General features: G+C 35.6%; 2 protein-coding genes across 2 annotated transcripts; both read left to right on the top strand.

Annotated features, from left to right (window-relative positions):
• The first annotated feature begins 4,279 nt into the window (after positions 1 to 4,279).
• LOC136028571 (craniofacial development protein 2-like) lies at positions 4,280 to 4,804 on the top strand. The gene has a single exon (XM_065706418.1). The coding sequence runs from the start codon at positions 4,280 to 4,282 to the stop codon at positions 4,802 to 4,804; it is 525 nt and encodes a 174-aa protein (XP_065562490.1).
• Positions 4,805 to 6,994: 2,190 nt separating this feature from the next.
• LOC136028572 (uncharacterized) lies at positions 6,995 to 7,357 on the top strand. Its single transcript, XM_065706419.1, has one exon. The coding sequence runs from the start codon at positions 6,995 to 6,997 to the stop codon at positions 7,355 to 7,357; it is 363 nt and encodes a 120-aa protein (XP_065562491.1).
• Positions 7,358 to 13,001: the final 5,644 nt, after the last annotated feature.

Here is a 13,001-nt window from a genome sequence, read left to right on the forward strand (position 1 = left end):
GGATTTTTTTGTTTACACAGACAAACAAAGAAAGGAAAATCTATAAGAAGGATTATATCCTGAAAACTTTTTGGAAAGGTTATTCTGTATCCTAAAATAAATACTTTGTGATTCTCGACATCTTTTGTTTAGGCTTTTAGAACATTAAGAAGCAATATTAACCTTAAAAGTTTCATTTTCAGGCAGTAGTGCCCTCTTTGAAGGAAAAATATTATTTTATGGCATACATTGGAAGATGACGTTGCAGCACAGCCGCAGAATCTTTGCTTTTACTTTAAAAGTGTCCTAGACAGCGTGACTTCCTTCAAGTAAGATCTTTCTCATCCTTCTATGACTACTTGTTCTGAAAAATAACCCCCAAGGCGAAAAGTAAGATAAAAAAAACCGACATGAATCGTTGGTTTCGTTTCGGCCCAACGCCATTTTTGAGGGATTCAAGAATTCTTCCGATTCTAGAGAATTCTTACACTTTGTTTTTTTTTATACTAAGCTTTTACTATTAAGAATAATTGAAATAATATGTACCATTGATTTCTTACTAGACAGTTTTGTAATTTACATAAATATAATATTTGCACACAAAAAATACATCTGATAGGTCTTTATTGTATTTTGTAGGAAAGGGTACGGACAAAAGAAACAAATTTGCAAAGTGTTGTAGATTTTTCATGTATCTGTCTGACATTGCAGTGACCAATTCCACTCATTCTTAATTTTTGTCTTATTAGAATCCTATCAATATCTTTGTTTATGTGCAATCATCATTCTAACCTTTTGTCTCTAACTTAAATCTTGTTTTAATCATAATCAAGATTAGATTTAATATCAAAAGCTTCTGCACGGCCCAAATTGTCCAAGACAATTTCATATCTTAATAATTTTGTTAAATATTCTTATTTAGATGTTTAAATATTTGTGGGGTTTTCCTCTTGTTTAATTTGACAGTAACGACTGAAAAAGGAATGTTAAACTGTACAAAAATATAATAAAATAGAATGATGATAAAATGAAGCATACCACAGTGTGAAAGCATTGGCATGGTTGAAAGTGAAAATAGAATTCAGCAAGTGCAATAATTCTTATGCAAGGATCAAGGTCTTTTGTGGGTCAAAATCCACACAATTTTAATTTTTTTAACATTTACCATTTCTTAGGGTCGTCTATCGTTTGTAATTCTTATTTAAACACCAGCTATTATCGATATTATTTGAGTTCAGTTCCATTTATTTTTTCAATTAGATATACACAATATACTATGTATTTATCTGGCAGAGAGACCAATTTGTTTTGCACAGACAAATCAACTAAAGTGAAAAATAGCGATTCATAAGGATAATCAGTCAAAGAAAAAAGAAAGTGAAAAAAGAATAGCACAATATTAATCACTCATCATGCCATAGCAGACATTTCAACCGAAGACAAACAATATTCTAACCTTTTGTTTCTAACTTAAATCTTGTTTTAATCATAATCAAGATTAGATTTAATATAAAAAAAAATCAGCACGGCCAAAATTGTCCAAGACAATTTCATATATCAATAGTTTTTAAATATCATTATATGGATGTTTAAATATTTGTTGGGTTTTCCCAACTGAAGAAATACCTTTAAAAAAATTTAATATTAAAATTAATGAAAATGATAAGAAATTCCCTTTCCTATATTGGACTGTAAAATTTTATAAGAATCCCCCTAAACAAAGGTTTATTGCTGGAGCAGCTAAATGTCAAACCCGCATTACTGCTACTGACCTCTCTTTAATTTTAAAGGAAATTATAAATAAACTTAACACTTATTGTTCTGGAATTAAAGTTTTTTCGAATTTTAATCCATATTGGAGTGTTAATAATTCACTGCATGTGATCGATTCTTTAACAATGGTCTCAGCTAAGAGAATTTAGTCTTTCGATTTTGCGACAATGTATAATAATTTATCACTTAATGTAGTGTTAGATGATTTAAAAACAATTATCAAGAAATCTTTCCTCTTATCTAGTAAGAGGTTCTTAAAAATAGAAACTTATAATGAAAAAGCTATATGGACAAACCGCTTTAAGACTACAGTTAACTTGAGATTTTACAGCTTAGATATGATTTTTGATTTATTAAAATTTGTTTTATATAATACATATATAAGATTTAATGGTAATTTGTACAAGCAAATCGTGGGAGTTCCCATGGGGGGAATGCCAGCCCATTTATAGCTGACTTATTTTTAAGTCAACTCGAATATAATTATATGATGGATAAGAATAATCCAAATAATTTAAAACATGTTTTGTCAAATAATAAAATATATTTAGATGATATTTTGGTTTTAAATTGTAAGGAACTCATTGATGTTTCTAAAAATATATATCCATCAGAGCTTACTCTTGAACCTAGTCATGGTACTGGTCTAGAAGATCATTTCTTAGATTTAAATATTAATATTTCTGATAATAATAAATTAAGTTTTAAAATGTATAATAAAACGGATGATTTCGATTTTGAAGTGATTAATTTCCCATTCCCTGAAAGTTACTTAGATATGCAAGGATTTGTAGTAATTATATTGATTTAAAAAATAGAAGTAAAATCTTAAGCCAAAAATTGATTTTAAGAGGTTTTTCCGCAAATAAATTAACCTGGCAATTAAAAAAATTTAGTTTTCATTATAACGAACTTTTAAATAAATATCAAAAGAATTATCTGGAAATACTTACAGAAATCTTTGGTTAATTTTGATTTTCGTAGTTACTGAGTTTGGCGTGTCCCTAATTTTTGACAGTGGATTTCCGGAGGATTTTGCATATATTGCCGTTTCAGATAGTCTGATTTTACATTCATTTCCTTGATTTTTATCTAGATCACATTTACATTAATAGAGAAATTTTGACAGAGTGAAAAACTTTGAATAATTGTTTAGTTTTAATATAGATTGTGAATTGGTAACTTAAATACATGAGAGCCAGAACTAAGCTAGGATAAGCTTGTTTTGGTGTTACTTGGTTGTTCTACATTTGCTTGTTTTTTCATAGGCATGTATTTTGGGGGAGATACCTGACACGGGGATACCATAGGTAATTTATGGTAGGCACGCCATTTGCCTGGGTAGAGAATCTAAAGTGCCAAAAACCTATAGGCAAGTGTGTATTCTCCTGATGAGCCCTTTTGCTGGGTTGTTGCCTCTGAATTACTTGTCTTTACTGTTTTTATTGTTTGGTAAATGACGACTTATACTTATTGACGACACGACTGCCTGTCCATGGATTATTCTCTACAGTTGATTGTGTATGACTATGCTGTTTGACCTATGGGATTGTATGGATGAGTAGGGTTAAGGCCTCATTCAAGTGCTGATGTATATTAATCACTAATGTAGGAAAACAGTCTTCCTTTTCTCCTTCTGTCTTCCTTTTTTAATGTGTTTGTGCTGTTGCATTGGTGATTTCTCTTGTCATTATATATATATATATATATATATATATATATATATATATATATATATATATATATATATATATATATATATATATATATATATATATATATATATATATATATATATATATATATATATATATATATATATATATATATATATATATATATATATATATATATGTATGTATATATATATATATATATATATATATATATATATATACATATATATATATATATATATATATATATATATATATATATATATATATATATATATATATATATATATAAATATATAAATATATATATATATACATATATATATATATATATATATATATATATATATATATATATATATATATATATATAAGCCTTGCAGATATGCAGGGTACCTCCGGTGGTGATGGAGGCGTGGGCCAAGGGGGGACCCAGCCCCTGGGGGTCCTAAAATATAACTGGGATACCCTCACCTGGGGGACATAAATTCAGGCGGAGGAGGAAGAAGGCCCCTCTGATATAGACTGAGCTGGATCCACCGGCGTGTGGATATGTCCCGTCAGCTTCAAACCTTCTCCCAACAATGGGTAAAAATCGTATGGTATGGCAGATTATCATCGTGGGAGGATCCTCCTCAGGAGGACAACTGCGAAAGGGCGGATGATTCAGCGACGAACAAAAGCCTCTGCAAGGTGACGGAGAGGAGTGGCTTACCGCCATCTCCTAACCAGCCTTGAAACCTCTCCTTTTTAACAAATGAATTATGGGCTCTATAAATCAAGCATAATTACTACCGCGTCTGGGGAAATCGACGAACCTAGCAATTTGATGATGATGATGATGATGGAGAATGGAAGTAATATTGAAGAATACTACCCCGTACGGGGAAGCCGACGAAGAAGCTACCGCGTACGGGGAAACCGACGAACATGCTACCGCGTACGGGGAAGCTGACGATCATAATAGGCCTATGACGACCCCCGGACGAGATGCGGATACCCTGCAACTCATCTCCACTAAAACTGTACTCAACATAGGAACACTCAACACCCAGACTCTAGCCAAACCAGGAAAAATGGATCTACTACTGAGAGAACTAAACCAATACAAGTGGGACTTAGTCGGGCTAAATGAGACTCACCTCCCCCGAACCGGTGAAGAAACTATCTCTGGAACCTCACTCCTACTCTCGGGACGCACAGATGGCACTCACAGACAGGGTGTTGGATTCATCCTCTCACCAACTAAAAAAAAGACGCTGATCTCCTTCACGCCCGTATCAGAAAGGATAGCAACCATCAGACTAAAGGGATCCGTGTCAAACCTTACCATCATCCAGGTATATGCTCCTGACTCTGCCCGAAGCGATGAATAATGCGAACAGTTCTACTTTCAACTTCAAAGTGTCACCGACCAAACACCAAAGAAATATATACTCATCGTCGTGGGCGACATCAACGCTATCATGGGCAACGATTAGATTGATCGGAGAGATGTAATAGGACCGCACGGCCATGGCCGACAGAGCGGAAGAGGTGAAAGGCTAATTAGTTTCTGTAGAGAAAACGACCTGTATATAACTAACACCGCCTTTAAACACAGACACCGCCGTAAGGTCACCTGGAGATCCCCCGACGGAGTAACTGAAAACATGATAGACTCTGTGCTGATATCTAAACGCTGGAAGTCCTCAATAATGGATACTGTATCCCTTCCTGGTGCACACTTTGATTTGGATCACTCACTCCTGATGTCAAAACTCAACCTAAGACTGAAACGACTCCCTAAGACGACAAGAATCCCTAGATTCCAGACAGAGCTGCTTCACGACCCCATAAAAAAAGCCGCCTATACCACCAGCCTATCGTCAAATTCTGAGCTATCCTAGAGAACTTCACTTCCCTCACTACCGTCGAAGAGATTGATCAACTGGCTGAGCATGCAACTTCTGCAGTTTTGGAGACAGCATATGATGTCCTCAGGAGGAAAACGAAAGACGAAAAGCCGTGGAGTACTGAAGAAATAATCCAACTATGTAACCAAAAGCGTCTCTGCAACAACAAAGCAGACCCATGCAGCCGAGACACCTATAAATATCTCAAAAGAAGAATCGAACGAGAAGTCTGAAAGGCCTTGCGTAACCATGTTACCAAGAAATGCAAGGAATGCAAAACCCAGTTTAGGAACGGAAACAGTCAAAAACTCTTCAAAACAGTTCGTGAACTGTCTAGCAGGAAAGATCCGATCTCCACAGCAATCCAAGACAAACAAAACAATCCAATCAACGACGCGAAAATGAAACTCGAACGATGGAAGGAATATTTTGAAGATAAATTAAATCCGCAGATCATTGCTGATCCCAGCATCCTAAGCTCCTTCCCCATTAATGATTGAGAACCTCCACCACCACTCTTAAACTCAGAAACTGAGGCAGCGATAAGATCCCTGAAACGAGGGAAGGCCCCAGGACAGTATCACTGCTGAACTAATTAACATTGACTCAGAGGACGTCGTCGAATTGTACCACAAAGTTGTGTCAGCCGCATGGTCAACAGGCCACGTCCCACAGCTATGGTGTAAGGCAGCAGTGGTCCCAATCCACAAAAAACGCTCAAGAAGAGAGTGTGAGAATTACCGCCCGATTAGCTTGACCAGTCATCAAACTAGAATACTGACCAAAACTCTCCTACGTAGAATCCAAGCAATTACAGCCTCCGTTCTGGGTGAATACCAAGCTGGCTTCCGACCTGCACGATCGACCATTGACCAAATCTTAACCGTTCGCCAGCTCATGGAGCGTTTTGTCAAGTTCAACAGAGACCTATATCATCTCTTTATTGACTATCAGCAAGCCTTCGATTTAATCTGGAGGAAAGGTCTGTGGCACATCCTAAGACATTACGGTATCCCCGACCAAATCGTCACGATTATTGAGAATATATACAGCCAATCCAGACGCCAGATACTCACCACTGATGGACTCTCTGATGAATTCTCTGCATCCTCGGGAGTTTTACAAGGATGTATTCTGTCGCCCCACCTGTTCAACCTGTTTCTTCATGCCATACTGTCACTGATACCAGACGAATATGGAGCCAAAATAGGTGGAGTCATAGTAAACAAGCTCGCCTATGCTGACGACATCGACCAGCTCTCTACAACGGCTGCTGATATCCAAAGACAAGCAGACTGTCTCAACGAAGCCACAAAACCTTATTTCATGCAAATTAACACCAAAAAAACGAAAGTTATGGTCACGTCACGCCAAAAACAAGCAGCTACTCCTTCCATAATGATTGACGGCCAGCCAGTTGAAACGATCGACCAATTCGTCTACCTGGACAGTCTCCTCACAGCAAAAAATTGACATACCTCCGACATCAAACGCCGCCTAGCTCTTGCTAGCTCCAGTTTTAAAAGGCTCACAAATATCTGGAAATGCCGAAACCTGTCGAACCAGCTGAAAGTTCAACTTTTCAACAGCCTGATTGTGCCAATTGCTATATATGGGTGTGACACCTGGACCTTGAAGATCGAAAATGAGCGCAACCTACTTGCATTCGAGATGAGATATCTCCGTCGCATCGCAAGAATCACCTGCACTGAACATGTGACCAATGAGGAGGTGCGAAGACGGCTGAAGTCCCCCGACACAATCCTAAATAAAATCAAACAACAACAACTGCGATGGCTCGGGCATGTCAAAAGAATTGACCACGACCGTCTACCAAAAATCTCCCTTGAAGGAACCATAGACGGATCTCGACCACGAAGAAGACCTAGCAAGAGATGGATTGAAAACTTTGACCGAAATCGCATCGTTGAGTTGACTCGAACTGCACACGATAGAACAACGTACCGAGCCCTAGTTCATGCCCTGTCAAAAGAAGCGGCCGCAAAATGTCCCGCGAGGATGGACGGGACTTAAGTAAGTAAGTATATATATATATATATATATATATATATATATATATATATATATATATATATATATATATATATATATATATATATATATATATATATATATATATATATATATATAATATATATATATATATATATATATATATATATATATATATATATATATATATATATATATATATTTATATATATATATATATATATATATATGTATATTTATATATATATATATATATATATATATATATATATATATATATATATATATATATGTATGTATGTATGACCTGTGCACGCTTAATTTACTAATTAAATCAGATAATAACGAATTCACATAAACTAATTAAATCACATAATAACTAATTCACATAAACTAATTAAATCACATAGTCAAGAGAGAGAAAAAAAAACAGTAACATGCATAATACTCACGAGGAACCTACTCTCATCCTGAATCTCAATGAAGAGAAACCCTTTGGCCTAAGATTCAAATGACAAAATTAATTCAGAGCCCTAGTGCTGTCCGGGTGGCTATTAGATAAGGGTACAACCATGCGTCATTCCAAATGGTATGACTGCACTGTATAGTATTATAATTTATAAGCTTATCGGAATTCAATGTGTGATACAGATCATAAAACAAAGTAGAAAAAATTCCATAAAATATATTGTTGTAACCTGTCTAATGGTACTGATTTTTTCCAGTAGTGGACTAACCTGACATGAGCCCAGTTTGCTGGTTTTTACGATGACAGTTGAGTTACTTTACTGCTGGTTTAGTTGAAGGCAGTAGTTTGTTTGACACTTGAAGAAAGAATGGCAAAGTGTTTGCCAGTTGCTGATAGTAGAGTTATACTATAATAGTTGTTACATTCTGCTTTGATTCCTTTCTTCTTTTACACTGGCAGAAGTAAGCCTGTCTTCCAGTCACATGGGATCATTTCTGAGTGCCAAAAAGTAATAAACAGTTTTTTCATCCAAATGTTTATGGATGGATCGCTGTTCTTCACAACCTCTGATGTCAGGCCAAACCCATCCGACACCTTATTGTTTTTCAGCTCTGGGACAGTAGCTCCAATCTCTATTGCTGTATATTTAGAGTTAATGGGGGAAGGAGTAGCATTGGGATCAATACCAGTAGGCTTGTTGTCAATTTTGTCGGATGGCTCTGGGCTTAATAGCTTCTCGAAGTAGTCTACCCACTGGCGGAGGCACTGTGACTGGTCGTAAATATTTTTGCCACTGGCGTTTCGGAGATACCCCGTAGTCTGGGTATATTGACCTGAGAGCTGACATATAATCTTTTATTTGGCTCCTTTGTCCTTTTTTGACAGTTTCGTGAAGCTCGCTTTCTTTTTGTCAATAAAGCCCTAACAATTTTTTTTTTGGAATTATTTTGCGCTCTTTATCTAATTGCCTGTATGCTGTCCTGTCCCCATAAAGGTGGGTTACCCGTCTGCAACCAATTCAGTCTTCCTACGTGGCTTCACTCCGTGAATACTAGTTGCGACTGAAAGAACATTCCCTTTGATGGCCTTCACTATCAACGCCATCCTTAAGGACCTCAAAGTGGTTGAATATTTTGACATTTTACGACTCATCCAGGGCAGGCTCTTAAAGGACACGATAGGTATCAATTTTTGAGATGTTTGGCTGGTTTTTGAAGCTTTGATGTGAAGCATTACTTCGGCTGCAACACGCCTATGGTTGGTGCTCCTAATTTTAGGAACTTGGAAGGTGTAGAAATTCCACACATACGACAGCCATCACTGACGTATGATGGTGTAGTCGGTCATCTTCTTTGTTGATCCATCATTGTTGATTGAATTGATACGACTCAGCCAGGGCAGGTTCTTGCTGGATACAAAAAGTATTAATTTTTAAAATATTTGGCTGTTTTTTGTAACTTTAAGGCGATGCCTGATTTTGGCTGCAGCAAGATTGTAACTGCAACCTATGGTTGGTGTTCTTAACTTTAGTGGCTTCGTAAATATGAAAATTCTGCTTATACGACAGCCATCGCTGGTGCTTGATGGTGTAGTCGATCATCTTCTTCGTTGGTCAATCATTGTTATACCAGCTATACTTGGCTAAGTTGAGTCTTTGGAACCATGAGTTGAAAACTCTAATATTCTCTCCTTGTGGTCATTTAGGCTATCTACCGTTACTGGTCCAACGGCAAATCCCACAGATGACACTCATTTTCAATGCTAGCATTTATATCTCCTAGAAAGCCAAGGTAATCATGGGAGGTACTAACAAGGTTTACGAACATAATAAGGCATAAAAATTATCCTGATCTTCTTCCTTGGCTTCAATTCTTGGGACACAACAGGTCATGATGGTTATTTTTCATGTTCCCCATCGAGTCTTGCTCTCAGGTGCCTGGATGTTATTAGTGCTAATGACAGGAGGCATGTGTTTTCAGGAATTATTTATTTTATCTATTTACAATTTAATTTTATTTATTCTTTTATGAAAGCGTTTCAAATAAATTATAATCTTCCATTAAAACTTGGTCTTTTGAGATAAAGAAAGTACAAAATATAAGTAAACTCCAATGAGTCCCAACTCTAAACATGACAAAGTGAGTCCAAACCCTTAATGACAACTAATTGCTTTCAAGATATAAAATGTCAAAATTTTGACATTTAAATATTTTGAAAATTTAGTCAAAATTTTTGACTAAGGCAAAGAATTCTACAGCCCTGAACTGAATTCCACCATCAAATGATGGGAATCTGGTTTATCTGAGTTAATTATATTATTGCAAACTAACTACAAACTAATAAATTCAAACTAATTGAATTGTGAAGAAAAATTCAATGTTTCAGTTTCATTGTTAAAGTTGCAATTTTTACTTAACCTAACAAACCAATTCTCTTTGAATTCACTGTTGCGGTCCTTTTCGTCACTTAATTCAATTTTAGACAGTCGGGATTGACAGAGTGCAAGTTTTAAAACTTATTGCATTCGACTCCTCAGCGTCATTTGATCAAGATGGTATTCGGTTGACTACAAATTAATTTGGATACTATTTTACAGAAAAATTTAATCTGAAACAATAAGGGAGATGAGGTGAAAAAAGTGATTTTGATGCCCATTATATTCTAATACTGCTGTTTGAGAGTGATATATACAAATATAAACTTAAGAGCAAGATCGTGAAAAAGGATATATATTCTCAGCTGTCAAAAGAAGCTGAGGGAAAAAAGATTCTTTTTACCAAACGACGAAAACTCGGCCATTAATAATGCGTAAGTAAAAGTCAAGTTTTTAAAAGTACTTGCAGAAACATTAAAGATGCCAAAAACAAATTGGCAAAGAAGTAAAAAAAATTCTTTGAAGAGACGGATAGGATCCGGAGTGACAAACATTCGAATTTCCCCAATTACAGTTCCTGATACAATGGTCAAAATTCAAATTTAAGACTATACTAGTGGTTATCTGGTTTCTGTAATCAAGGGTATATATGGTATAATAAGATAATATATAGAGGAGTGCTTTTATTGACGTTAAAAGTAAAGATCGCCATCTAGTAGAGTCTAAGACTAATTTAAAGCTTAAATTTTGGAAGGGTGGCTATCTTCGGGGAAGTTATGACATTGATAGACTCTGGGATGGAAATTAGAGAGACAATTGCTAGGAACAGTTGAGAATTAAATTAAAGTGTTTGAAACTTGACAATGTAAAAGATGGATGGAATACTCTTAGGAAAATACCTTGTAAAGTGGCTAATGGTGTCTCAGGGATGAAAGTTAGAATCACATTAGGAAATATTAGTTAACAATTCTGAATATTTAATAGAGAGGAGAAGGGTCTTTTACAAGAAATTTCTAAGTGATATATAGATCCGAAGAAACCAAGAGAAATGTAAAGCAAGTCGAGAAAACACTAAAATTTGAACTAAGAAGGTGCCAAGTGGAGGCCATGGATAAAATGCCGAGGATCTGAAAGATGCAGCTAGACGGCATAATAATAAACTATTGTACGAGCATAAAAATGGATAGAGAATCTGGAATTGTCCCAGTTAAATATAAGAATAAGGCAGCAGCTGGTGGTGAGGAAAGAGTTAAAGAGAGATGGTCTGAACGTTTTAAGAATTTGGTAAACCAGGATAGAATTGCAAGAAAAAATATAGAGAAAATAAAGTTTGTGACACCTTGGACGCGAAGGAAGATTTATTTTATGAGGAAGAATTAGCGACTTGCATGTGAAAAAAGTAGAATTTTGCATTTTTTTTTGCCATAAGAAAGAAAACGGGTTGTATTTTTTTTTTGTAGTGGGAGGGGGCTTATCGAATCAATAGTCATAGAAGATCAGGAGACGGCTCCTTCGAATGGAAATTCAAAGTTTTACTGCCTTTTACAATTGGCCAAAAAAGTAGCACAGTAACAAGTCCCTCCCCAAAGGTTTTTCCTCCAAAACCGTCTGATGAAAATTTTGATGTTTACTGATTTTGATTTTGTTCAGCATAGTTAAAATGCTCAATGAACATGCTTTTGGGGATAACAGGACCTCCTGACGTTGGGAAAGGATGGTAATTTAATAAGTTCACTCATGGTTATATATTGTAGAATATTTCTAATTTTGAAGTATAAAGATATTTTTTAGGCGGGGGGGGGGGGTTTCTCCAAGACAATTTATTGTTGGAGGGCGTAAGTTTCTGGTGATGAGCTTTCAGATAAAACTTTTACACACAGAAAATTGCTGAGAATTCATATACGGAATTCATTTTATTTATCCTACTTTCTCTTTGGCGACTTAGTTTTAGATTTGGAGACGGTTGAAGAGAGTTGCCAGGGAAAAATTTTCAGGCAGGTCAGAATTCTCTTGGGAATTCGCTTAAGGGGGAAGAAGTACACTACTGCGCAATTCTTCAGATTTTTGATATTGAAATATTGCGTGGGAGGAACTATCCATGGGAGGGGGGAGGTTCACGGTGAAACTGTTCAACAATTTTTTGATAAAAAATTTAAAACATCAAAATACAAAAAAAAGTAAAATTTATTTTAATAAAACTGAGAGGGAAAACAATTTGTTTCTCAATTGTTTTCTTTGCAAACTTTTTTTTTGGTAGAAATACGAAAAAAAGCATTTTTCTATTAAATACTCCTAAGATCCATTTTCAAACTTTTTAAACTCCTTACTTTTCAGCTGAAAGTAAGGAGCGACATAGAAACTTTATTACGAATATGAGGGAGGTTGCTCCGCCGCAAAACCTTGCTTTTTATGCTAAAGTTTTTTGTTCTTTACAAAAAAGCTTTTTATTTTTCTAATTAAACGAAGTGTTTCAAGAGTCGTTCCTACAGAACTGGAACAGAATTCAAACTTTAGCGTAAAGTGTGAGGTGTTGAGGAAGAGCAGCTCCCCGCGCCTTGTTTAGGATACGTAATAGTATCTGTTCGGTTTAAGTTTTAGTGTACCTCTTCACTTTCAGTTGAAAATACTTTTTTTTACGTAATTTCAGATCGTTCTAAGTAGTCTCAGGAAATCTGGCTATACCTCCACGGATAAATCTCTCCTCCCCAAGGATTTATTCTCTAAACAATTCAATTTGGGTGAAAATTTTCCCTGGACAACTTAGTCGGCTATTAGAAAGCAAGACATAAGAAGAATTGTGTACAAATTTTCTGGCAAAGACC

Source organism: Artemia franciscana, chromosome 6, assembly GCF_032884065.1.
Source record: "Artemia franciscana chromosome 6, ASM3288406v1, whole genome shotgun sequence".
NCBI lineage: Eukaryota > Metazoa > Arthropoda > Branchiopoda > Anostraca > Artemiidae > Artemia > Artemia franciscana.